The sequence below is a fragment of the Megalobrama amblycephala genome, linkage group LG24 (assembly GCF_018812025.1).
Source record: "Megalobrama amblycephala isolate DHTTF-2021 linkage group LG24, ASM1881202v1, whole genome shotgun sequence".
In the NCBI taxonomy this organism is placed as follows: Eukaryota; Metazoa; Chordata; class Actinopteri; order Cypriniformes; family Xenocyprididae; genus Megalobrama; species Megalobrama amblycephala.
In genome coordinates this window covers 22,602,982-22,630,972 of record NC_063067.1, presented here as the reverse complement: position 1 = coordinate 22,630,972, position 27,991 = coordinate 22,602,982, and the positions used below count along the sequence as shown (strand labels likewise).

Below are 27,991 nucleotides of genomic sequence, written 5' to 3'. Positions count from 1 at the left end.
ATAGTATTTAAAATCATATTTAATAGTTACAGCACCAGTATCTAGTGGATACGGTTGATAAAGCCCACAGATGGCCAATGACATATTTTACAGTAAGTGTGTCTGAAGCGTCTCATTCATCAAACGGTGACGGAATTTTAAACGTTTAAGAACTAAATGTAAGAATAAAATGGAAAAAAGTAAATCAGTTTGCAGTAATACATCCAATATATCTGTGTTCATTTCTTGATGCCTCAAACAAGCCTCCAGTTTTTTACTGTTCTTGCCTCAGTTCAGATTTTGCGGTTCTGTAAAACCCCTTATGAAGCTCAACGTTGTACTTCATTAGAGCATTACACTTTTAATGGGTGCTGGACAAAGACACTTCTAACAGAGTCGTTACAAGGATTGAATTTTTTTTTTTTTTTTTTTTTTTTTTTTTTTACATCAACTGGTTCCACGGTGTGATGTATTTGGTCTTCTGTTGTATCTACACATTTGTACTTCAAGCCTGTGGATGTTCTTGAGTTACACTGATGGAATCTTGAACATTCCACTCTCGACGTTTGTTCAGCTCTGAAAAACGCTGCTTTGATGTCCACTGACACTTCTTCAGTTTCGTTTCTCCTCCCAAAGCATTCCTGAAAGGGAATCTGTTCTTTCTGGTGTTAATGGTTCTTGGGGTTGGAGGACTTCCCATGAGGCATAGCTCCTTGGCACGCTGAAGTGTCACAGATTCCAGGTGATCCCTGGTGTCCTGGTCTGCCGGCTCTTCCGGCTTCTCCTGGTTCTCCTGGATCTCCAGGTGCTCCATCACGGCCATCTTTGACGATGCCATTCACGCCTGGCAGACCTGATGGCCAGAGAGAAGAAATGATTAGAATAATATAAGACAATGATTCGCAAGGAACTGGAAAAAAAAGAATCACACGTGTGTTGAATTATTGCTCTGAAAACTAAACTGTTTTTGGTAACACTTTATTTCGATAGTCCATTTTAGACATTCTACTAACTACAAGTAACTCTGCAATTACTTATTCTGCTAACACGAACCAGGTCCCAGGAACTTTTTTTCACCCCGACCTGTTGCTGTCTGCATTTCCATCACAGTGACATAGGATTGCGTGCAACTTTCCAGTTCCCGCTGGATTTCGCCCTCTGCATATGAGCTTAATAAAGCCTGAACCTTCGTCGTCGGTCCATCGGTCGTATTTTTTAAAACTCCATTGTCGATTTGAATAGCAAACAACTCTTACTGTATGCACCGCAACAGACTTTAAAAAATGGTGGTTGAAATAAAATACTGCGTGGAGTCAACCAATCAACATGTTCAGCATCCAAGTTCCATTCCCCAAAAGTTCCTGAACTTTGAAAAAGTACTTCCTCGTGAGCAGGGACTTTCTGAGGGAAGGAATTTTTACCAGAAACTTCATTTAGAACTCCTAGTTACTGCGGTCGAAACACTGAGTACCAACCCAAAGTCCCTAGTTCCTGGGGAAAGTTCCTGCAGGTGGAAACACGGCTTTATAAGTTAGGAAGTTATTCTACTTTATATCTCTGCATTTAAAAAATATATTTAGCTACCACTCGTAGTACACTATGAGTTTAAATGTACTATAAGTAGTAACTAAATATATTTTTTAAATACAGAGGTAATATATTAAAAGCATATTTAAGTTCATATTTCATGCTGTCTCAAAATGGCACAGTTGAGTACAGCTAGATGTTCTTAAGATTATCTTAAGAAGTACTAAAGAAGAATTTTTTAGTATATTAAGTACAAAATTAGTGCATGAAAATAGAGCACTTTAAGTACATTATAGAAATGTACTTTTTTTTCACCTGGGTGTTCATGAGAATCAATCCCGGAGTGTTCTTTGCCGAGAAAAGTAGTTGTGTGTTTTTGACATTTTTTAATATTTAACATTGGTTACACAGCAGGACTATGTGTTAAGCAAGTTTTCATTTTACTTAAAGGTGCCATTGAACGTTTTTTTACAAGATGTAATATAAGTCTAAGGTGTCCCCTGAATGTGTCTGTGAAGTTTCAGCTCAAAATACCCCATAGATTTTTTTTAATAATTTTTTTTAACTGCCTATTTTGGGGCATCATTAAATATGAGCCGATTTATGCTGTGCGGCCCCTTTAAATCTTGTGCTCTCCGCCCACGGAGCTCGCGCTTGCCTTAACAGTGCCTAAACGAAGTTTACACAGCTAATATAACCCTCAAATGGATCTTTACAAAGTGTTCGTCATGCATGTGTCGGATTATGTGAGTATTGTATACTGTTATATTGTTTACATTTGATTCTGAATGAATTTGAGGCTGTGCTCCGTGCTTTATATAGACAAGCTAGAACAAACTATTTATTTGACTCTACCTGTGCGTTTTTCAACCCCTGGTCCACTTCGAAAAGAGAAAACTTTGAAAAGAGAAAAGTACATTATGTGTGGGGTCACACATAATGTACTTATGAAAGGACTGTACGTACCCTGGTCACCCTGATCTCCAATGGGCCCTTCGATCGCTTTACCTATGGGGCCCTTATCACCTGGTTCACCAACATCCCCTGCAGAAATGAGATGCATAGAAATTAATTTTGGCCTGCATATATACAGTTATGGTATATTCATGTTAGGATATCACATTGTTCCTGGGTTCATACACATACAGTAATAACAAATAGTTTTTTTAAAGAATGTATACTCTGCTTGAAATCACACTCGTTGTATATTCTGTAGGTGCAGATAAAGCCTGTCCTGAGGCTTTATCTGTCCTGAAAACACTTTACAATAAGATTCCAATTATTAACATTAGTTAACATGACCTAACAATGAAAAATAATTATAAAGCATTTAAAAATCTTAGTTTAATGTTAAAGGAACACTTCACTTTTTTTGAAAATAGGCTTGTTTTCCAATTCCCCTAGAGTTAAGTTTTGCCGTTTTCGAATCCATTCAGCCGATCTCTGGGTCTGGCAGTACCACTTTTAGCATAGCTTAGCATAGTTCATTGAATCTGATTAGACCGTTAGCATCTCGCTCAAAAATCACCAAAGAGTTTTGATATTTTTCCTATTTAGAACTTGACTCTTCTGTAGTTACATCGTGTACTAAGATCGACGGAAAATGAAAAGTTGCAATTTTCTGGGCCGATATGTCTAGGAACTATACTCTCATTCCGGCGTAATAATCAAGGAACTTTGCTGGCGTACCATGGGTGCAGCAGGCGCAATGATATTACGTATTTTCTGTCGGTCTTAGTACATGATGTAACTACAGAAGAGTTTTAAATAAGAAAAATATTGAAACTCTTTGGTCATTTTTGAGTGAGATGCTAACGGTCTAATCAGATTCAATGAACTATGCTAAGCTATGCTAAAAGTGGTACCGCCAGACCCGGAAATCAGCTGAATGGATTCGGAAACAGTAAAACTCAACTGTTTTGGAAAATGAGCCTATTTCCAAAAAAAGTGGAGTGTTTCTTTAACTCTTTCCTCACCAGTGTTTTAAAAAAAAAAAGTTGCCAGCAAACCACCAGCATATTTTTTTTTTAGAATTTTTATGAAACTTTCATGGCCCCCTTGAATATTTATGAATATCTGAACATCCAATATATCAAACCTTGTGCTAAAAAAGTACAACATGATCAGTCTCTCACCTCGAGGACCAGGATCACCCAGATCTCCTGGCAGTCCTCTATAGCCTGGCGGGCCAAGGGCTCCAGGGTGACCAATGGATCCAACTTCTCCTTGCTTTCCTGGAGGTCCAGCTGGTCCTGGACGTCCCACGGCACCAGGAGCCAGGGGTCTTCTCAGGTTAGCAGCTAGCTGAGCTATCTGATCTGTGGTGAAAATGAGAAGATCGTAAGACAGGTTGCATCATAAAGCTTTTCATAAAAGCAGTCTGGTAAATTTAAGGGTAAACAAATGCTGTACCATCAATCATTGAGCCACACAGTTCCCTGATGTGTTGCTCACTAGCCAGTTTACCCTGCAACATAACCACAACAGTAATCATTAAAACATTATACACCCATTAATCATATTTTGGGTCTATAGCGTGCCATCATATATTGCCAAACAGTTACGTACAGGAACACCGGTCTTTCCAGCAACCCCTGGAAAACCTTGTTCTCCCTGGAATCCCATTGGTCCTGGTTTTCCAGGTGCCCCTCTGCCTCCAATCTCTCCCTGTGGTCCGACAACTCCTTTGGCTCCCAGTTCACCACGCTTACCAGCCTATAACATGGAAGGGGAAACATGGAGTAAATTATTGTCCTCATGTAGAAGCATAATACATTTTGCATTTACTCCTAGATGCCGTCTAGATTGATACAGCATTTCAGTCATTCCAGCTGTACACAATATAAGAGCTATGATGATATCTTCAACACCTACAATCGAGGCCATAAGTTTGCATACCCTTTGCAACTTGAACTCAACTATATATCACTGTGCAGCACCTATAGATGTCAACTATGGACCCTTTTCACGGACTGTGATGATGCGTTTCCAGAGTTATCAACATCGCAAATCTAGTAAAGTTTTTAATATTTTCATTTTTAAAAAATGTAATAAACATTTATAACACTATACTTTGTGTTATTTTACTTTGGTGGTAAATGACAAAAGCATTAACACTACTGTGAGGGTTTTTCTAATACAACAGCTGAGGGAGTGATGGCAAATTTGACATCTTTCTCTCTATATTTTTTTCCCATCTTTTGGAAAGTAGTGGAAATATATTTATATTTACTGCCGTCTCCCGTTCAGAGCTATAGAAGTTTACCCAACTATGACGACTTCCGCTTCTGAGAACCCCTGGAAATGTGAAAAGGGTCCATTAACCTTAACTTGAATGTCAGGGACTAGCTAGCTGAAAGATGAGACTGAATGGATGGCCTTAACAGATAAAAAATGAAATACATCATGTTGGAATGAGAATTTGTTTCATTAGGGGTTCAAGTGCGTAGCTCTGCAACCCAATTGTAATTGTTACATTTTCAAAGGATCAGCATTCTCCCCTAAAAGTGATTGGGCAGACCAAACCTTAAGTCGTAGAGACTTTAAACTTTGAGGGCTGGTAGTACTCACACTGTCTAAAAAGTCACCAAGCCTCGCCCCGATTGGCTTGACGGAGGCGCTACAGTGGTGAAAAGTATATTATAATATTAGTATATTAGCTTATAACTCCTAAACCGTTAGGCTATAACTACTTAACTGTTAGTCCGACTGACTTGAAAATTGGCATGCAGTCTTTGTCCTAGGTGCCATGATTGTCTACTAGGACATTGACGTATCTCAAAAAACATGTCTGCCACTGGCCAATGATGTTTGAACAGTTATCAGACAAGGTTAATGGAGGCCGATCAGAACAAAAATCGCTGGGCCTGTTTGACTCACGGCCCTAGAGGCCGGGGGGTGCCTTCGCATTTTTCACGTGCATAAAGGATTGTGCATTTTTTGCACATGGCCACATTTATACCACATGGTAGAACTCCTCATTCTGAGCAATTTTGCCTCTAGGACCGCCTCTGTCCATCGAATTGTTTGTTAAATATTGGAGATTATTTAAAAAAACAACTTTGGCGAAGTAGTCCTAGGTTGTTGGCTCAACCTCGATAAGTGTTAAAAAGCTTTAAAAACTATATATTTTCTATGGTAAATTACCAGTATTGGCTGTAAATGGTCTTTTCCATCTATGATCGAGATGGTTACAGGCTTGCTAATTAAAACGTAATACCTTTTTACGCATGTGCTTAAAGGCCTAAAAGTGCTTAAACCCCAATAACTGCTGCTCACAGCTATATTTATTTTTATGACTTGAAGAAACTCTGTATGGAGTAGGCTGATGGTTCTTGATATGTAATCTTGCATCATCTTGCATACTACATACAGTAGGTTGGATTAGATACTACATAGGATAGGTTCTCTACTTCTCTAATCCAGCCGACATAGGTAACCATCTTTGATTATTACCCATGATTCTGTTACAGTGCTCTTTGTATGTCATTGGCTTCATTTGGAATGGCATACTAACATGATGCATGTGTTCTGTATGCATAGAATGCCTGGAAATCTGCCACAATGCATTGTGCTCAACTCAACAATGTGGTAAGATGGAAATAATGTTAATATATGTATTGGTCAATGAAAATACATCAAAATATATAATTGAAAATGAAAAAAAAAAAGAGATTGGGAATCTTATTTTGGTTTTAAAATAAAAATAAACAGGCAAATAATTATAATAACTTAAAAAATAGGCAAATTTACAAAAAGAGGAACAGAACGATTTTCCTATTGAAAAGATCTCACCTCTCCTTTCTGGCCGACAGGACCATATGGACCCTGAAATAAGACGAAACAGAGTCTGTCTCAGAAATGTTTACGTTCAGTGAAAACGAACAGAAGACTATTGAGACTTTCAGCTGAATGTGTCAAATGAATGTGATTATAATTGAATGCTTTACATACGGGCTCTCCGTTCTCCCCTGGTAAACCATCACTTCCAGCAACTCCCTAAAACACATGAGCACACATCAGCATAGAAAAACATGCAGACGGTTCATTGATTTTCATCATATAGTTCTTTCCATCACACAGTATGTGTTCTCACCATATCTCCTTTAGGCCCTCCAGCTCCAACTGGACCCTGAGAGAGAGAGAGAGAGAGAGAGAGAGAGAGACTCAGATGTGTTTGAATAAAAAGCAAGTGAAAGTGTGTGCACTGGGTAGTTAAGCAAGCAGGTGTGTGTTGAGTGAAGCAGGCCTGAGAATACAGACAGGCTTTGTTCTGTCCAGAGCTCTGGACAGCAGGACGCTTTGCAGTCAGATCACCAGGACCAAGAGTTTTTTCAATGTCTGTTATTGAACCAAAACTAAAATATGAATGTGAATGCATCAGTGTATGTCTCTGTCTTTAGAGGCTTTTAGGGAACAACTAGAAAGGATATTTCATGAAGAAATTAGATGCTGGATTGATTCAAATGCGTTTAAGTTTTCAGGTTACACAGGCCTCATCAAAACATGTCTAACATCAACAGACAAACAGATGTTTCTGCATCACTCACCCTCTCACCAAACCCGCCTCTGATTCCTGTTGGGCCAGGCAGACCTGGATCACCTAGAGCTCCTTTCACACCCTGTATGGGGAGAAAAAACAGTCATTATTAAAATTCATAAAGTGGATTAGATGACAGAGCTTTGCGCCACGGTCAGCTGTGTGAGTAGAGCAATGGTCAGAATTTTTGATAAATAAGAATTTCCGAAAAAAAATCACTAAACCCAATCATATGCACTTAGAATATAAGACACGTGTCGCACATTTATTGCCATACTTGATCAAGCACAAGCAGGAATTTTAAAAAACAATTCTCCTTTTGTATTATTTGGTTTAAATATCTTTCGACAACATCATGTTTTCCAATTAACAACTGAATTTTCATGTAGGATGAACTATCTGTTTATTGGTTTGGCCTAAAATCATAGAACTGGTTCTTTTTTTATTCCTTGAGTCACACCAGTCAAATGTAAAATCATGCATTTTGGCTATTTTTTATTTGAAGTAACTGCCATGCCCTAAAAAGTTAGGGAATTTCCCAAATTCTTATAACTTTTGCTGTAGTTTGACTTCTTGGGTTGCAGTGCCAGTACAATTATACCATACTTGTCATTGGCCATTTTTCATTTCATTGAAAATATCCTTGTTCAAACACCTCCTACATAATTTTTCTTAGACACCAAAAATAATTCTGCTGTAAAAATAGTTTGGTGCTATTGGTCAAAATGAAAGCAATATTATTGTTACACTGCATGTTAATTTTACTGTATTCAGTGCTGTATTCAGTCAGATGTTTGACATTGGTTTGCTTGGTCCTGTAATTGTGGCTGTATTTGTTGCTTTAAGGCCGTGTTTACACAATTCTGATTTGTTGACATATCCAATTTTTTTGACGACCAGCTTACATCTTTTTTAAAAAGTGACCCATATCCGATATCCGCATTTACGCTATGCACTTGGCGACACAACCCAAGGTAGATGTACTGATCTGGAAAAGCTTAGGCCGTAAAGGAAGTAAAAATGGTGCGATTTACTATAGACGTAGATAAAATAATATAAGCTTTTGCTTTCCACACCACACCATCTTTAAAGGTCAAAACATTGGTCTCTTAAGGCAGAGAAAAAAGAGGAGAGCCCTTTTTGCAGCCTGGGCATTGAAAAGGGTCATGTGATCGCAGTTGAGTTAAAGTCATTTGCCATTGTAGCTTATTTACTGACGTACGGTACGAATGGCATTGAGAAGGGAATATCTGATCTGTCTTGAACCATGTAATGTAAATGCGGCTTTAGTTGTCATTTGTTCAGCTGCGAGAAGCCTCTCATCACCGGTGTCCTCTACAGATGGTTTTGCTCTATAATTGGGGTTCACTGTCTGTAGATATCCTGGGTTTAGTGGAGTGGTCATGCTCTGTGGGAACACGTACCCAATCCTAGCTTAGATTACATTTTTAATAATTTCATTGTGCAGATAAGTTTTTTTTTTTGGTCCCTGTCCCATCCTATGCACTAGAGTTTCATTTTGTTAATGAAAACTAAAACTTTTCGTCAACAAGCTTTTTTCCATGACTAGGCGAGACGATGATGAGGTGACACCAAGATCATTAAACCATAACTGTGAATATATAAACATGCAATATGATTGACAAAAAAGACAAGACTAAACTGTAGTTTAAAAAATAAAATATCATAGACCGCTGTGCAACTACTACAAGTGTTCATGTTTGCGGTTGTCAGATTTCAAACCTTCAGTGATGAACTGTAAGAAATCCAAACATGGATCTCGACTGAATTGTTTGCGATGTGGTTTCTGAATAAATGCACTTGCGCAACTTCTGTGTGACCATACAAAGGTTTTTTGTTTGTTTGTTTTTTGCTGTTTTAATAGCATTATTTCAATTATTAGAATTACTATTAGGAATTTCACAGTTTTCACTTTTGAGACAAGTTTCTTGTTTTCGCCGATAGCCTAGTGGTTAGTGTGCCGACAAATGCGTTCACGGCGACCCGAGTTCGATTCCCGTCTCGAGGCCTATTGCTGATCCCGCCCCTCTCTCTCCGCCCAGTGCTTTCCTGTCTCCTCTCTACTGTCCTCTCCGAATAAAGGCACAAAAATCCCATAAATATAACTTAAAAAAAAAAAAACGTTTCTTGTTTTACCAGTTTTCATAATGTAGACAGAGAGTGTTAAATTATGATACACAGCCTATAATAAAACATTACACTAGATGAGGTCAGTGAGCGCTCTTATAGGTGAAAAGTACAGTAATCCTGGTGAAACGTAAAAATCAATTTCTCAAATGACAATCATTGTGATTATAATTTTGAGCAAAATGATCATTATTATCAATTTAACTATTATGCAGAAGGATGAAAATGTGACCAAGTGACTAAAACTTGATTAAAATGCTCAGATATTTAGTCAACTAAAACATGGCTAAACAAAAACAGGACAGGCCTGACTAAATATGATAAAAAACTAAAAAGTAAATTTGACACAGGACTAAGGTTAAATGAAAAAATAGCTGACAAAATGAACACTACTATGCATTAAATAGAATTTATTGATTAATCATAATCTTATTTATTTAATTTATGTATATTATTTATTTAATAGAATGTAGGGTTTTTTTTAATAGAATTTTGTAGTGAAGTCTCGTTTACATAATAAATTATAGGGTAACACTTTATTTTAGTGTCCTTGTTACATATGTTACATGTACTTACCATAGTAATAACAGTAAATAATGCATAATTACATGCTACTAACCCTCAACCAAACCCTTATCCTACCATAACCCTATAGTAAGTACATGTTGTTAATTAATATTACTCTGTAACAATGACACCTTAGAATAAAGTGTAACCAATTTTAGTTTAGCAACCAAACCATACATTGTGAGTATGGAAATATTTGGATTTGTGCCCAATGAGAGGTAAATGAGCTCATATATTTTGTGTTCTGTTGCGAACTGCTCAGCTGATTTTCAGGTGATATTTCATGTGTCACTAGACTTCACATGGATTCGCTTGTTTCTCTTTTGTTCATTTTTAATCCTAGACACATCATTTAATATGGTAAAAGAGAAAAATGCTCAAGATCATATATTTTTACTTGTCAAAATAACTAATTCTGTAAATGATGGTGAATATGTCAATTCAACAAGTTGATTGTTGGCAAATTAGGCACATATAATAATGTTTTATCTTGTAGGTTTCGGTTTTTATCTCACCTCACATTCAAATTAAACAGAGTTTGTGCTTGTTAGTCAAGGTAAGTCATATTAAGTTTATTTATATAACGCATTATCTACACACCGATAATTGTTTCCCTTTAATTTGTTAAGGCTTGGTAATTATAATGAATGACACTATAATTTATGTTTATTTTGTACTTATACTTTTCACTCATGTTCCATATACCATTAAATTTGAAGGATTTGTTGTGGATTGAGGGAAATAAAATACCGTTAAAGTGTTTAGAAGGTTTGCAAACGTTTCATTTTGTATACCATACATTACATTATTTCTGAATGTAATAATAAAATACGACTTATTTGTGTTGTTTTTCTCTGCAATGCAATTTTGACTCTGTGTGACATTCAGGAGTGACTTATTTTCCAGAAAATACAGTAATATGTGCGAACAATGAGATTTGACTGTGGGCAGAGACACCATAGACACCAATTATTCGAGTATTCCTGTTGCATTAAATATCATGTGCAACTTACCTGGAATCCTTTAACACCTTGGGGTCCAGTTTTCCAGGTAGTCCAATGCCACCCTAATAAACAGGCAGATAAAGCATCATCACATGCCTTGAGCTTGACAATGAACAAAAACAAATGTTCTCCTAATAGCAGCACATGACATCAGCATCTTTCAGGATCGAGCTGTTTGACTTTCTGTAGCAACAATGAGCAGTCTGTCATGACACCATCACAGTACCAGTGTAATACCACGCTATTGTGCGTTATGAGCCAATTTTAGATCCTGCAATTTGAGACAATTCATTCATACAAGGGAAAATGGGGATGAAAAACACTAATAATTTTCACTTGTGGTGTCAAAATCAGTGAATCAGCAAAATGGACAGGACTCTACTGTTTAAAAAAGGTTCCACTTGTATGTGTGATGGGTTAAGCTGAAACACACAGTTTACCTCTATAAAGCTCTACACCACAACTTTATTAAACTTGGTCAGCCTGTGTTTGATCAGTGTCTAATGTTGTCACAGCAATGGCTGTCTCCTGTTGTTACTTACAGCCACTCCTCTGGGTCCAGTCTCTCCTCTCTCTCCAGGGATGCCAATCTCACCCTGTGGGAGGAGACACCTTCAGTAACCATCAGTTGTACATAACAGTGTATTCTCATAACAGCCTTATCTCGTAAGTAAGATCGCCTTAGTAATGATCTTACTAAATGACCTGTCTAATTACAGAATTCGAAAGTACAGTAAGATCAGCTGAAAATCAGCATGCATTACCATTCTACGGCTCTCAAAAACTGTTCATATCAGGTCATAAATCAGATACATACAGGTATACCTGGCTCTCCAGATGGTCCTGCTTCTCCCATCTCTCCTGGATTGCCCTGAATGGGGAAGGATTGTTGAATTATATATCATTTTAAGTTCATATCTACCTCAGATGATCTTCCAGTCTGATTCATTTAGAGTCAGAAACACCAGACCAAAAAAGACGTGATACCAGGAACAAAGTACCACAAACATGTCAGCTGTCTGAAATCAGCGTGAGAATGCAAGGCTTGAGACTGGAGGAAGCTTACTGAGGATGCTTGAGCTAGGAAATATTGAAGCATAAAGTCGTATTCCCTTCACATCTGTCACAATTGTTCTACTTCATGTTTCAATTTTGCGGTTAAATAAACCACAAATTTCACATCCTTATTCTCTCACATCCCTATTCCCTATTTCATGATTAACCAAACTTCAACAAAATAAGCGCATAACTCTTTCCAAGTGATGCTTGAGTGATCAGGGATATTCCAATTTCCAATTCCAAATACTTGTTCCATCAATTGTTCCACCCTCATTTCTGTTGAGAAGCTAAAACACAAGGACAAGAAACGAGGATGTACAAATAAGGGAATTGAGAAGCACCTTAGGTTGGACCTTTTGGAGCTTATTTATTAGAGTTGCAAAATTCAGCTTTATAGGCTTGGAGAGTAAAGCGGACACATTATGTTTTTTCACTTCTCTAGGAGAACCATGTTTAATCCTTACATCCTGCTTTGCAAGGGCTTAGGCACAGAGTATGGACTAACATTAAGGGCGTGAGTTGCAGTTGGTCTAGAGCGATGCCGTGGTTCAGCATGCTCCTCTGGAGCTTAGGTCCAGGGTCGGATTGATAGAATTGCTATTTCCTGGCACAGGAATGGAGCAGGTTTTGGTTAAAAGAAAAACGGGGATCTGAAACTGCTGCTTTCTGCAAACATACTTTCAGATTAGGTTGTAGGTTGGGCATATGTCTGAGGACATCCTGCCCCCCAAGATGGGAGTGGCACTGGTCAGTGGATGTGGGTGGAGGTAGATTGACTTTGGCATCTCTCTTGCTCTGCTCTGATATCCTGAAAGTATCTTTTTGCAGGGTAGAGCTATATTCTCCCCTATGTTAGGGTCTAAAGTAGAATTGTTCGCTCCCCTGTGGATGGGTTGCTTAGCAGATAATCCCTTAGGGAATTATGATGGGCAGTCCGCAAGCATCCCTCTATTTCGTTTGCTTCCCTTCCCAACTATTGTTGGGTGTTGAAGTAGGGATATATGCTCCCTTTGGATGGATGCTTTGATTGGGAAGTTCCTTCACTCAACTCAGGCCTTTAAGTAGCGCCTCTTGGGGTATAGAGTCTGGTGGATGAGAGTTATTGGGTAAACTGCAGTATGTCCTTCTCTTGTTTGCCTCCCTTCCTGAATAATGGTAGGGACGTATGATTGGTTTGCTTGGATGGCAATACTGAAGGCTGTAGCTTGGTCATTATGGGCTACATATTAGAAAAACAAGTACTTGTCCACACCTTGTCTATGCTTTTTTTTAACACCCTGCATGCTCCATTTGGTAGGCTGCTCCCTAAGAGGCTTCTCAGTCTGCTGAGGCCCTGGCAAGGCATACCAGAACATAGCCCTATTTCCCCTTATAGCTCTGCTCTTGGGGCTTTGGACTGAGGCCTGTCCTGCAAAGGAGGGAGGAAGGTTGTACCAGTCAGGACTTCCCTTGCTATGGATGCTTGGTGGTTTTTACCTAGCGCCTGGGAATATTGGCTCAATATTGTTTTGGATTTTTTGCAAGTCACACAGGATGTGCCCTTGGGCTTCACACATTCTTGACTCTGGCTTTGTTCTGTAGAGTCATTTAGTGCTATGCCCACTATGTTTGTGCATATTCACAGCTTAGTGAGGCAGGCACTCCTTTTGCATGGCATAGTGGGTATTGGTTCCCCATAGTGTCAACACTAAGATGCAGGTTGCATATGCAACCAGGTTCCCTGAAAAGGGGAATGAGATGTTGTGTCTCATTGCCATGCCTCGGGCTTGCCTGAACATCTCCTTCAGACAAAAGAGCTGATGACGTGTAACTCAGGTTCCCTTTTATACTCAAAGGCGATCCAAATGTGATGTCATGGACTGCCTTCTGCCAATGATTATTAGCGTTTGTTTACACCTGCCCCAGACACTGGTCACACTGATGGCATTCCTCATAGCGTCAACACCAAGACGCAGTGTCTTGTTCCCCTTCTCGGGATATACGCAGCCTGATATGTTCAATAGTATAAGGTGCCATTCACACAAAACATGTTTTTGTGTTTAAAAGCAAGATGGAGGGCAGTGGAATAAAAGAATAAAAATAAAAGAACTTCACCCGTGAGACACTGCAAAAAGATGCAAGTGCAAAGGGAAATTTATATCCATCTAGAGAAAGTTCACATAGAAAAACTGAGCTGATTTCTTTCCCCTCTTCAACAGCACTGCACATTTTGTACAGCTCTCTTATAATAGACCAGGTTCAGTTCACACAGGTCTCTGATAACAAGCTGAGGATCTGAATCATGTTTGTAAACATTTGCAGCTGTTCAGATGCTCCATCATATATGCCTATCAAGAACAATGCCTTCTGCTGACTCTAAATAATCATAAACTGATTATATTTTATTGTTAAAACAGCTATTAATTGCCTTACTATCATGTAAATTGCAAATAGATTGATATACTTACCACTACTCCTTTGGCACCTTTTGCACCAGCTTTTCCTGGCAAACCCTGAATTATACACAGACACAGGTTGTGAGTTGTACAATGATACAAAAAACAGTGCACAATGTTACTGAGGTAGCCTACTCAAATGTTATTATCAAACAGAACAAACAAAATGATGTCCAAGGTGAATTAAACCTTTGCAGATTCAAAAACAAACAAAGATGAATGACAAAAGATCACATAAATTACACTATTTTTATTCATATTTTCTTTGTCATATTAATATTTAATCTGTGTGCTTAGCTTTTCAACAGTGTAATGGTAATACGTACAGGCAGACCATTAGGTCCTTTCTCACCAGGTACTCCAGGTCTACCAGCATCCCCCTATGAACACGAACATACACCATCAGCATCACTGTTGTTTGACACAGAGAAAGAAAGCCCTAGACGTGTCTAAGCAGAAAACGAATTACCTTTTCACCATCTAGTCCTTGAGTCCCATCCTTCCCATCCCTGCCAGGGATGCCCTAAGATCCACAGAAAGCATTATTATAGGAAAATCTAATGGTCATCATAACGGCCTGAAAATAATAAATTTCCTTACAGGTTCGCCTTTAGGTCCTGCACCTCCAGGTACTCCCTTGGGGCCTATTTTTCCCTATTGAAAGGATGACATTGACAATATTACAGAAATAAAAGCCTAGAATATAAATTATACTAAAAAAGAATTAAGGATCTACAAGTGACTACATCTAATAAGTAATACGATGACAAAATTTTCTTACTATCTCTCCTTTGGGCCCTTTGAAACCTTGAGGTCCTTTTTCACCAACATCACCCTATCGAGATAATTCACACATCAAACTTTTATTAATGAGATTCCCGACTGTCAAATACAATATGGAGTACAATAATGATTTTATTTTACTCCGTGGTATAAAAGAAACAATGTGGCACTAACATACACATTCAGAATAATGTGCAAACTTTAAGTACTGAAAAACTCACGGTTTTTCCAATGATGCCAGCAATTCCAGGCTTTCCTCTGAAACCAGGCAATCCCTAAATAGAGAAGTAGATGCAAGTGATGAAGGGCACAGCTGTTTGAAAAAACAATCTGAATCAATGTAATAAAATGTGAGCTGAAGTCATGTGTAGTGTGATGTTAGTGATGTCTTACTCTGTCTCCTACTGCTCCGACTGGACCCTGCAGCCCCCTCAGCCCTCGAGAGCCCTTCAATGACCCAGTGGAAACAAAAGAATGAATGGAAGGAAAAAACAAGCTTCTAAAATTATGGCATTTCCCACAACACACAATACTGTCTGCATCACAGACACTTTTGAAGCAGTTGTAAAATACAGTAGCCGAAGGGGATGCATCAATATCAATTTTTCCAGAACAAGCCAATACTGATTTTTGGTACTTGCCGATACCGAGTACTGATACCTGTATTTTAATTGCATTTTTAATTTTTAAAAATATTGCGCATAGAAATCATAAGTATATGAATCAAATTATTTGGCTTAGCAAATAGATATTTCCTTCAGTTATTTTCACGCCTAATTATGCCTGTTAAAATGTATTGTAGGAGCTACTGTTAATTTCACTGTTCATATTATTGCTCGATCATATTTTATATTTAATTTAATAGCACAGTGAATATTTAGAGCTGCTCCAGCAGGGCTCAACCAGTCAAGAGCATTGAGTGATTTTCTCTTAGTCTTTTGTTGTTTGACTGACATTAAATCAAAGACAGGTATAGGCTTATTATGCTGCTGTCACTTTAAGAGCTGCACGTATCTAACATACTGTTACACATGCGTTTTCTTTCTCATCTGTTTATGTTCACTTAAGACATAACAGACTGTTTCATTTTGACATAAATTTTGTGTGAATTTGTTTTAACAGGCTATTCGAGTGCTGTCTGATCCATCAAACGATTTATTGTGATCAGATTTTCTTCTGTTCTGTTGTTTTTTTCTATACATAACTATTTAATACTTGTCTCTTTTATTAAATTGCTCCATTTTATAAAAAGCAATAAACAATGAGAGGTTTGATTTTACCAAGGTACCAGGTGTAAACAGTGCTGACCACTAATATGATCAGATTAACCTAGGTTCTTAATACCAGGTGTCAACCAGGCCTCAAACAAGAGCCGTAACCACCATAACCATTGAGGGAGACAAGCCCCACCCCCACCTACACAATAATCGGATATGGCCAAATTGTCCACCCCAATATTTGCTATTGCTATGTTTCCATCCAAAGTTGTGAAATTAACTTGTGCGCAAAATTGGAATGTTTCATAAAACATTTGCAAATAAAGCAGCGTTTCCATCTAGTGAGAGAAAAAAATTCGGTAACGTTGCATTCACACGGACGTCAGCGTTAACACTTGATGGAGGGCATGTCTGAAGCTTGTGTTGACACGACCCTTATAGTGATAACAGCCAATCACATTACTTTCCAGTGTTGCATGAACGCAATTGGCTAGTGACTGCTCTAGAGTGTTTGCATAACGCGATCTGATTGGCTGACGCCTGCGTTGGTGCTTGAAAAGTTGAGAAATCTTCAACTTCTGCCGCTTACAACGTGAGTGAAGCAATGCGACAGAACCCACAATTAAGTTCGGTTCTCCTATTCAAAGTAAACGAGAAGCGTTAACGGCTACGCCCCATGTGAATGCAACGTAAGTGTGTTTCCATTGTAGTTTAAGCACATGTTGTCTTATTGGATAAACATTTTTTACCTGACTAAATGAGCGCATCCATTTTTTTAATGTGCATTTTTAGAATTTATGCGTATCTTGGCATTTCATATCGCATTTCGATATCCCAAAATGCACATAAAAATACGTGGATGGAATCATAGCTACTGTTGTTAAAATGATTTTAAAAAAGGTTTAAAAGTTACATTTTTAGGCTGCTCAGCCTCAGCAATGATCGAGATGACCAATCAAATAAAAGAAGGCGGGCCTTACTGTTCACAGAAGATGAGTGTGAATTCCAGAGCAACACTTCAGTTTTAATGGTGAAAAAGTGGGAGGTAAGATGCAAGTACTTAAGCATTCAATATTTGAAAACTAATTTATAACAGAATTGTTAAACAACTAATGATGAAAACTTTTGGCTTTAATAGCCTATCATTTACATAATTCATGTAATGTAATTCGTAACTGAATGTGAGAGACAAAAAGCATTAACAGAGCCATTTTCGGAATATTAGGCCTAAGATTAAAGGCCGTGACACACCAAGCCGATGACAAAAAACTAGTGGCGATGAAAGCTGACTGTGTTGTCACCTCGTGTCGGCTGTGTCTCGGCCAAAAAGCTGCGCTTGAACACAACGCAAAAACTACAGGCGACTGCCAACTAGCACATGTGTTTCGCGCCTGCGTGTAAGGAAATAACTGTCTATATCAGCAGGTATCAATTGGGCGAACTGCTGAACTCCAAATGAGAGCCAGACTACAGCTGACGTGTGGAGCACACCGCAAAATCTAGCCTGACAGACGCTCACCGATGGCCAGGCGTTGGGGACGGTTGACCATCGGTGTGTCACGGCCCTTAAAGGGATAGTTCACCCAAAAATGAAAATTTTATGTTTATCTGCTTACCCCCAGGTCATCCAAGATGTAGATGACTTTGTTTCTTCAGTAGAACACAAATGATGATTTTTAACTCCAACCGTTGCGGTCTGTCAGTCGTATAATGCATGTCAATATGAAATCCATCTATAATACACCACTATGTCCAACTGCCTTGAGCATCCGGTGTGTGAGGTCTGAATGCACTCTGACGTCGGAAGTGATCTCTCACACTCATTGTCGTATACGTGCGAGAGAACACTTCAGAGAGCGTTTTCAGACCTCACACACCGGATGCTCAAGGCAGTTGGACATAGTGGTGTATTAGAGGTAAAAAATGATATAAATACTGTTCAGTTTCTCACACATAATCCTGAAATGTTCGTGTTCGTGTCTTAGGACATCAATGTGTCATCACGAGCCACAGGGTTTAATTTGGATTTGTCTGTGCATGTTTTTTTTATTCTTATAGACGAAGTTCCCATTGACATGCATTATACGACTGACAGACCACAACGGTTGGAGTTAAAAATCATCATTGTGTTCTACTGAAGAAACAAAGTCACCTACATCTTAGATGCCCTGGGGGTAAGCAGATAAACATCAAATTTTCATTTTTAGGTGAACTATCCCTTTAAGAATGAATTTGTAAATACTTCAAATCAATTACAATAAATTCTAGTTCTTTTGCTGATATTTTTTTCTTTATTCCTTTTAAATCTCCCCCTCCCCCAAATGTTGAAGACACATTTACGGCCTTGCCTCAAAGTCTTGTTAAGTGTAGTGTGTCTAGCTGAGATAAGACGGGTGTGAATTAGACCCACCTGTAAACCCACGGTCCCTGGGATTCCTGGCGGACCAGGCGGGCCCTGATCACCCTGATGGGAAGATACAGCGATAGAAACACATTACAACAAGCTGTTTTCTGCTTCAGTTTCAATCTGAAAAGTTTCAACAAAATTTCTGGACAGCTTTAGAATAGTGTTTAAATGTATTACAAGTGTGGTAAAATCTCACCTTCTCACCATCTTTCCCCAACTCTCCCTTGCTTCCTTTATGACCTGTATGACCCTAAATGAAAACACAGAAGCAGCTCAGCAATCTGCGATATCTTTTGTAATGAGAGACAGATGTTTTATCATGTTGTGTTGTTGAGATCAAGTACCTTGAATCCAGGCATTCCAGGTGGTCCAGGAGGACCCGGAGGACAGATGGCCGGACACTACAAACAAGACAATGATGCAATCAATCTGCATGCAAAGAAAAACAAGACCGCTGAAGATTTATCCTCCCTAATAAGATAACATTAACTTCCTTCAGATGCAATAGTTATCTGTATTTTGAAGGAAGCTAAAATAAAGATGTGTGCTGAAAATGGGATTACACTTACAACAGAACTCTCAACAGACCGCACATGTAAAGATGGATGTGTGTATGCTGTGGTTTTCAGGCAAATCTTACCAGCAGATCTCCATTGCCTTCAGGAAGAGTTCCTGGAAGTCCCTAAAAGAAGAAGGAGGATACATAAAATTGGATTATTCAAATAAAATAAATATATTTCTGCATGTTTAGTTTGAGATGCAAGTACTTACAGGAGGTCCATCTAAGCCTGGAAGACCAGGAAGTCCTGGAAGACCCTCAGGCCCCTACAACCAATCAGAGACCTGTGTCACTAATTAAGGTACCCAAATGTGTGGTTTTCATGTGTTCTAGTATCAATAACAAATGATTGACAACATATTTTTGCGCAAACCACTGAGCAGACACTCACCGGCGGCCCCTGAGGTCCTGCCCACCTGGAAGCCCATTCTCTCCAGCAAGACCCTGAGATCAGAAAACACACACACAAGACCAAATGCTTGTTAAGTATCCATGCTGGATAATAAATGACCAAAACCCAACTAAGAGCCAGTGCAGAAAGCATGAATATTAGGCCCCGGTTCATGGTGGCTGCACATGAACTGAGACAGCAGGGCCATCATTCGATCATTCTTCCTCTTATTCTTGTTTCTGACAGGCTGTACTCACCAGAGCTCCTGGTCTGCCTCTGCCCTGAGGATGACAAGAGAAGAGATCTCATGACAAGTCCTTGGCATGTTTGTCATCATGACACCATACTGCATTTTTGCTGATGTTTTGAGAGTGCAAGTAAGTTTAAGAGAGTAATAAGTTTTACCAATGTTTTGAGAGTGTAAGTAATGATGGATGAGAAAATTATGGTGTCGGCTCCAATTGTTTCTGAGATTTTCATATGATAAAGAAGCTACACTTTTCAGGTGTGACTGGAGAACTTGTTTTGGTCCTGTGATTGAAATGTCATATGACTGTGTTTACTGTGGATTTACTCATGCTTGTCACATACAGGGGGTCCACCTGGTCCGGGAGGTCCTGGGTCTCCCTACAAGAACAACAAAATAGTATGGCTGTCAAGCAATTACATTTTTTAAATCCAATTAATTACACAATGTGGGGATTTATTAACCTAATTAATCACAAATTAATCGCACATCAAATGTTAAATGACAAAAGCATCAAATGGACATTACAAAAAGTAGCGTTAGATTTTTTTTATTTGATTCAACATAGAATTTACTAAATATAGACTTTTAGGCTTCAATTGACCATATGCACAGAATGTTCTTTAGAGCTTCTGCAATAATATAAGCCAGCTGGAAAACTTTCGGTGAAATGTCACTTGGGTATCGGTATATGTCCTGAGGTTGCTTTAACAGCATCAATAGTGTAATGCTTAGTTTATAATCAGAATATAGTCACTTAAATAGTCAGGCTAGTGTTAAATTAGTTATTTAAACGTAAGACGACATATAAAAAAAGACGTGTCTCAATGTTCTCCTTGCAAAATTAAATTCGAACATCAGTTGTCACACTTAAAAAAAAAGTGTCAACATGCTGTAAATTAAAGCACTTTAGTTAGATTCATTGAATAAAATGTGACTTTTCACAAGTGTGCCAAAATCATGAGATTTTGTGAGTACTTCACTTGACAAAATGTATTTTTAAATCTAGAGATTTTATAATGTTTAAAAAAAAGCGAATCTGAGTGAAAAATGATTACAGGGAATGGCTAATATGAGCCAATAAATGCTCCTCTGCCACCATCTGCTGGTTATAGTGGTAATTAATGTCTTTTTTATTTTTAAATAAAAAAGTGTTTTATATCAAATGATGTATTCCTACATCTTGAAAGGTTCGGTTTTACAAATGGAGACAATCTCAGAAGGATAAACAAATAATGTTTTTGGTCATCACATTAAAATAACATTGAAGTGCTGAAAATGTTTTGCGTGTGCGTGTGTAATTACAGACACTGCGTTTCTTATTCAAACATTCCCAATAGCTTTGTCTTTATTGCAAAAAATAAAACTGGTTTATCGGCAAATTAGGTAAATGTGATAACTGCATTAAAATAGAAATACAACATTAAAAAGTTCACCACTGATAATTTTGTGTCAATGTACAGCGAGTACAGAATGATAGCTAACAGTTCACCGGAAATGCCCAAGCTGGCTTAACGACAACCGGGAAGTAACCGTGCATATGTTCAACTGTCCATGAGGGTAAGTAATTGATGACAGAATTTTCATTTTTTGGTGAACCGTTAACGTTTTTTTTTTTTTTTTTTTAATATGCAAATATAATTGAAACTGCCAGGAGATGTAAATGAATGAAGTAAATGGCTCTCTTTATGAATGAGTCATTGAATTATTGGTTCACCCAATTGATTCGGTCAAAATGTAAATTCGTTCAGAAACAAAACACTGCTGTGTGTTGCTCTGAGATGCACAACAGTTCTGCTCTGGCTTTATAGGTAATATTTTCAATGGCAAAACTGAGCAAAAATGGAAAATATTGTGTCAACACAATATATTAACTTCTTATTTATTGAACTGTTGTAAGTCAATATCACATTAGCACTCCTGTTATTCAGGACAAAAACAGCACTTGTGTGATATTGCGCTTGTTACTTGTGTGGTATTGCTTAACTATATCAGATGATGTAAATATGAGACAAAAACATTTTTGCCCTGATATCTTGAATTTTAGGGTCATTCTGACTGCAATCTATAGGCTTCATCACACAGTGAGTTGTTGCCCTACTTAAAGTTCATCACCACTCAACTGTATGAAATGTCAGATGACCTACGTAGGTCTGGGGCGGGGCGGGTGTGTTACATCATTTTAACGTGTTATTTTCCCCATAACGAATTAACATATTAAATCGACAGCCCTACAAAATAGTAACAGTAAGTCTCAGTTGTCAACAGAAGACAGAAACTTTTCCCAATGATGGAATCACCCCAAACTCACATTTGCAAATAGAGACAACACTATAGTTGTAGGCAGTGGTGTAGCGGACAAGCATGCAGGGGACTCACTGCAGTTGGCCCCAAGTGTTGGGGGCCCCCTGGAGCATGATTTCTACTGAGGCGGGCCACAATTTGAGTTCACAGGGAGGCCCCGCGGATTTGTGCTACACCACTTGTTGTAGGCCTGATCATGGAGAATGTTGAGAGGAGCGCCATAGAAAGAGACACTATCACTCTCTCATGATCACTGGCTCCATCTTCACTGCAGCTTTTACTTTTACACATTTTACACTGTTATAAAATATCACATGAACTTCCCAATACACAGCTCACTGCTATCAGTCACACAGAATGATGGTGATTTCTGCTGATTCTAAGAAACTAATTAAAAGAAAACCTGTGGTGGGAAGACTTCACATTCCAAGATGGATTAGGGGAAATTCATCTGAAGTCACCTGATTCTCATTAAAACTGCCATAAGGATCTGCTAGTGGCGGCACACTGTGCTGAGCCCACGATATGAAGAAACCATTTATGGCCACAAAATGTTTGAAAATCAAAACTACAAAGGAGTCTTTAATAGACAGAGATTCAGAGACTAATACTACAGAAGAGCTTTAAAAAAAAGTGGGTGAACAAGTTATGTTTAGGTGTAGAGAGACTCATTTTACTCAACTCTTAAAAAACTGAGAGTCACTTACTGCTGCTCCTGGGGGTCCATCTTTGCCAGCTGGACCGTCCGGACCGGTCAAACCCTGAAGGGCATGACATTTTCATAATCAGCAGCCAATTATTTAGTGCTTAAATTATTTCCTTTATATAAATGAGGTTTAAAAAATCCCCCCGAGTTTGAGAATGCTGCTTACATCCACACCAGGGAGGCCAGGCAGTCCCGGGATCCCTGCGGCCCCAGGGGCTCCCGCTTTTCCTTTCGGCCCCTGCCATCAAAAGAGAAACTGATTTAAAACAGCCTCTTGGACGATATGAATTGTGAATTGATTTATTGCATCTTCACAAAAAAGCTTCACGTTTAGTCTTCGAGAGGGAATAATGTAATGTATTTTTTGCCTGCTGTCCTCACAGGCTCAAATCATGACACTCGAATCATTACTGATACAAAATCTACAGAGAAGCATTGCCAGACAAATCATCAGATACGAGGAAGTAGCCATTTCGGCATCTTTAGCATTGTGAATGTTAAATGCATGAGCAAAGAAAATCAGTGCTTCATGAGAAGATCCGACACACAACACATCCAGAGATACTCACAGGCTTTCCAGGAAGTCCAGCAGGGCCAGGTTTACCCTGCAGAGATAACAGTTTCTCAATCAGAACTACATTAAACACACATCTACAGTCATACACAGCAAAATCCCCAGAGTTAAATCAACTCTGCTCGGAGTACATATGGTCCCTCGCTATATAGTGTTAAAGTAACACTGAAGCAGAGTTGTTGAGATAATTAAGTGATTAATTAAGTTATGATTGAGCATTAGTGATGAACACCTGCTGTTAACAAGAATCACAGAAGAGAAACACAATAATTACAAATGAATTCCAGCCACAGTCTTAAATGAAATCAACTGAAGACATTAAATCTCTCAAGATCTGATTAAACAATTCCACAAACAGCATATTATATCATTAACTTTAAGTCTGCTTCATTTTATCTCTATGTAGAGCGGGACCATATGTTCTCTGAGCAGAGTTTATTTAAATCTGGGGATTTTACTGTGTAATGTACATCTGTATGAACACAGGTTGTGTTGGACAGTGGACTGAGCTGAATAACCCTGAGAGGAGCGTGTGGAGAGGAGAGCGATGCTGGAGGGGGTTGGGGAAACTCTAGACGAGTGTGTTTGATTCGAGGCTGAATGAATAGGCTCTCTGTCACTGCACTGCCACAGCCTGCGCTAAGCAGATTTTCGTTTACTAAGGAAACATTCACAGCTTTCATCGTTTACATGCGTAAATTCCTGAGAGTTTTTCCTTTAACAAACGATAGACTGTAAAGACGCACAGCTTGTCTAAACAGTCCAGCCGTTACTGCGCATACTTGCAATAAAATGATGTTTAGAAAATTATTCTCCCCTTCACATAATGAAAAGCTGTTAAACCTGTCAGAAACATAAATGTTTAGAAGTTTTTCTTTTCTTTTGTTTTTCACCTAAAATGTGAAGCAAATAAAAACTGATAAAGGGAATGTAATATATATTTTTTCTGTGTCTATACTCACATCGATGCCATCTTTCCCTGGGGGTCCTGGTGGCCCTGGCGCTCCAGGTGTGCCGCGAGGACCCGGCCTCTCCTAGAGACATGAACACAGAATCAAGAATGAGAATAATCAAATAAAGAAATCATACTGGTAATGTAAAAAGAAAAGAAAGAAATCCCTCAGGTGTCAGTTCTTGGCTCATTTGCCCTCCTGTCTAAACACAGCTAAAATTAGAAGCTAAAATTAAATGTTTATCAGTGGAAACTAACTGGTCACAAAGTGATTTATATGGCAATTTCACATATCCATGCAAAAAAAAAAGACCAATATGATGAAGTGAAATGAGTGAAGAAGGATAACACCACTAAGTTCACACAAAGATGCCATTGTGCGACGATCAGGTTACACTGTGAAAAAAAAGTTTCGAAAGGTAACCTATTTTTTCCTCACGTTGTAACATCTAAATTATGAAGTAAGATATCTGACGTTCACTTTAAGTTACAGCAACACATCATATTGAAGGCTCAGGTAGAAATCGATGCAGTTTTAATTTTACAATACATACATTGCAGTCACTCCACAATGCATTAAAAAGCGCTTATAAACGAAAAAGTAATACAATTATACTTTCATGAATTTTACAAACTAGCTACCCACGAATTATAACTGATATGGTTTCCACAATACTCTATAGGCAGCAACCCTTAAATATTAGAGATGAAGAGACCAAACAACGAGCAGAAGCAGCAGGTGAATAGTTGAACTCCGGTCGATCAATCGCATCTCTTACCTGGGCGAGTGACGATGTTAACAGCTGGAACAGAAAAAGTAAATGAAGCGCTGAGAACACGGCCATGGCTCCTGTCCTCCCCTCAGTCCTGTGCCCTGTGCTGGATAACTCTCAGTATGATTGCAAGATAAAGGGGCAGCGCTCAGTCCGGCGGAGGGGGTGGACATGAGCTCAACAGAGACGGATCTCGCTGCGGGACATGCTCAGAATTCCACTGTTTACTGTAGAGCCCACTCTTCATCATCAGCTGCAACCCATCCGAGATGAAGAGGGGACACCCCATCATCGTCATCCACATCAACATCATCAATAATAATAATACCAATAATAATAATAATAATAATAATAATAATAATAATAATCATAAGTAAATACTAATTTCAACACTAATATCCATGGCTGTCTTATTTTCTTTGCATTCAACCGCAATTCTGACAACCGCAGGGAGACTTTAAAGGGTTAGTTCACCCAAAAATGAAAATTCTGTATTTATTACTCACCCCATGCCGTTCCACACCCGTAAGACCTTCATTAATCTTCGGAACGCAAAAATTGAGATATTTTTGTTGAAATCCGATGGCTCCGTGAGGCCTTCATAGGGAGCAATGACATTTCCTTTCTCAAGATCCATAAAGGTACTAAAACATATTTAAATTAGTTCATGTGAGTACAGTGGCTCAATATTAATATTAATATTGGGTGCCCCAAAAACATTTTAAAAAATAACGACTTTATAGTGATGGCCGATTTCAAAACACTGCTTCATGAAACTTCGGAGCGTTATGAATCTTTTGTGTCGAATCAGAGGTTCGGAGCGCCGAAGTCATGTGATTTCAGCAGTTTGGCGGTTTGACACGCGATCCGAAGCTTCCTGAAGCAGTGTTTTGAAATCGGCCATCACTGAATAAGTCGTTATTTTGTTTTTTTGGTACACCAAAAATATTCTTGTTGCTTTATAATATTAATATTGAACCACTGTACTCACATGAACTGATTTAAATATGTAGTAGATATGTGTTGTTAAATATGTGTTGTTGTTCATCTGACCTTGTATTTACCTTACTTTAAGCAGATTATAATGCAGAGTGCCACGTTTGGTGAAAACCAAAAACAGCACAAACATCTCATACCAACTGTCAAGCACAGTGGTGGAGGTGTAATGATTTGGGCTTGTTTTGCAGCCACAGGACCTGGGCACCTTGCAGTCACTGAATCGACCATTCTAGAGTCAAATGTGAGGCCATCTGTGTGACCTCTAAAGCTTGGCTGAAATTGGGTCATGCAACAGGACAACGATCCCAAACACACCAGCAAATCTACAACAGAATGGCTGAAAAAGAAAAGAATCAAGGTGTTGCAATGGTCCAGAGTCCAGACCTTGACCAGATTGAAAAACCTTAAGAGAGCTGTCCATAAACAAATGCCCACATCCCTCAATGAACTGAAGCAACATTGTACAGAAGAGTAGTCCAAAATTCCTCCAGAACGATGTGAGAGACTGATAAAGTCATACAGAAAATGATTACTTCAAGTTATTGCTGCTAAAGGTGGTTCTACAAACTATTGAATCATGGGTGTACTTATTTTTTTCACACATGGCTTCGCCATTTTGGCTTTACTTTTGTTAAATAAATAATGTCATGGTGTAATACGTCATGTGTTGTTGTTCATATGAGCTTGTATTTACCTTATTTTAAGACCTGCTAAGGACCAGATGATTTTTACTGATATGTAAAATCATAGAATTCAAAGATTGAGTACTTTCTTTTCCACATGACTAGAGCATTTTCTTAGTGCTTGCAAAGTAGGTACTTATTTAAAATAATTACCTACTCGTTTTTTTATCCATTATGTTTCCATATTAATTTTTTTTATATATTTAAAACATTAATTAATAGCATTAATACAATTCTATTGCAGTGCATTCATGTCACTTGTGAAAAATGTAAATCCCACTTCAGATGCAGCTTCTGTGCCACATCTGCAATACAAAGCTGAATTTTGTTGATGCTGATTTCATTTGATGGTAGGGCCCAAGCAGTCCAGTCCTGTATTATACAATGTACAGTGCATCCGGAAAGTATTCACAGTGTTTCACTTTTTCCACATTTTATGATGTTACAGCCTTATTCCAAAAGGGATTAAATTCATTATTTTCCTCAAAATTCTAGAAACAATACCAAATAATGACAACGTGAAAGTAGTTTGTTTGAAATATTTGCAAATTTATTAAAAATAGAAAACAAAACAAAAAAAAAATCACATGAACATAAGTATTTACAGCCTTTGCCATGACACTCAAAATTGAGCTCAGCTGCATCCTGTTTCCACTGATCAACCTTGAGATGTTTCTACAACTTGATTGGAGTCCACCTGTGGTAAAGTCAGTTGATTGGACATGATTTGGAAAGGCACACACCTGTCTATATAAGGTCCCACAATTAACAGTGCATGTCAGAGCACAAACCAAGCCATGAAGTCCAAGGAATTGTCTGTAGACTGCCGAGACAGGATTGTATCGAGGCACAGATCTGGTACAGAAATATCTCTGCAGCATTGAAGGTCCCAATGAGAACAGTGGCCTCCATCATCCCTAAATGGAAGAAGTTTGGAACCAATAGGACTCTTCCTAGAGTGGGCCGCCCGGCCAAACTGAGTGATCGGGGGAGAAGGGCCTTAGTCAGGGAGGTCGTCACTCTGACAGAGCTCCAGCGTTTCTCTGTGGAGAGAGGAGAACCTTCCAGAAGAACAACCATCTTTGCAGCACTCCACCAATCAGGCCTGTATGGTAGAGTGGCCAGACGGAAGCCACTC

General features: G+C 38.6%; 1 protein-coding gene across 1 annotated transcript; it reads right to left on the bottom strand.

The window, feature by feature from the left end:
* Position 1: 1 nt before the first annotated feature.
* On the bottom strand, positions 2–25,432 carry col9a3 (collagen, type IX, alpha 3). Its single transcript, XM_048178692.1, is given in 34 exon segments — positions 2–832; positions 2,473–2,550; positions 3,642–3,824; positions 3,919–3,973; positions 4,075–4,221; positions 6,301–6,333; positions 6,460–6,504; positions 6,602–6,637; positions 7,056–7,127; positions 10,774–10,802; positions 10,805–10,826; positions 11,307–11,360; positions 11,582–11,635; positions 14,271–14,315; positions 14,585–14,638; positions 14,728–14,781; positions 14,859–14,912; positions 15,040–15,093; positions 15,263–15,316; positions 15,435–15,488; positions 18,669–18,722; positions 18,862–18,915; positions 19,010–19,066; positions 19,306–19,347; positions 19,437–19,490; positions 19,616–19,635; positions 19,638–19,668; positions 19,873–19,896; positions 20,207–20,242; positions 22,874–22,927; positions 23,039–23,110; positions 23,442–23,477; positions 24,409–24,480; positions 25,178–25,432. Coding segments are annotated over 34 exon segments (2,034 nt in total). The 5' UTR covers positions 25,244–25,432; the 3' UTR covers positions 2–647.
* Between the last annotated feature and the right edge of the window lie 2,559 nt (positions 25,433–27,991).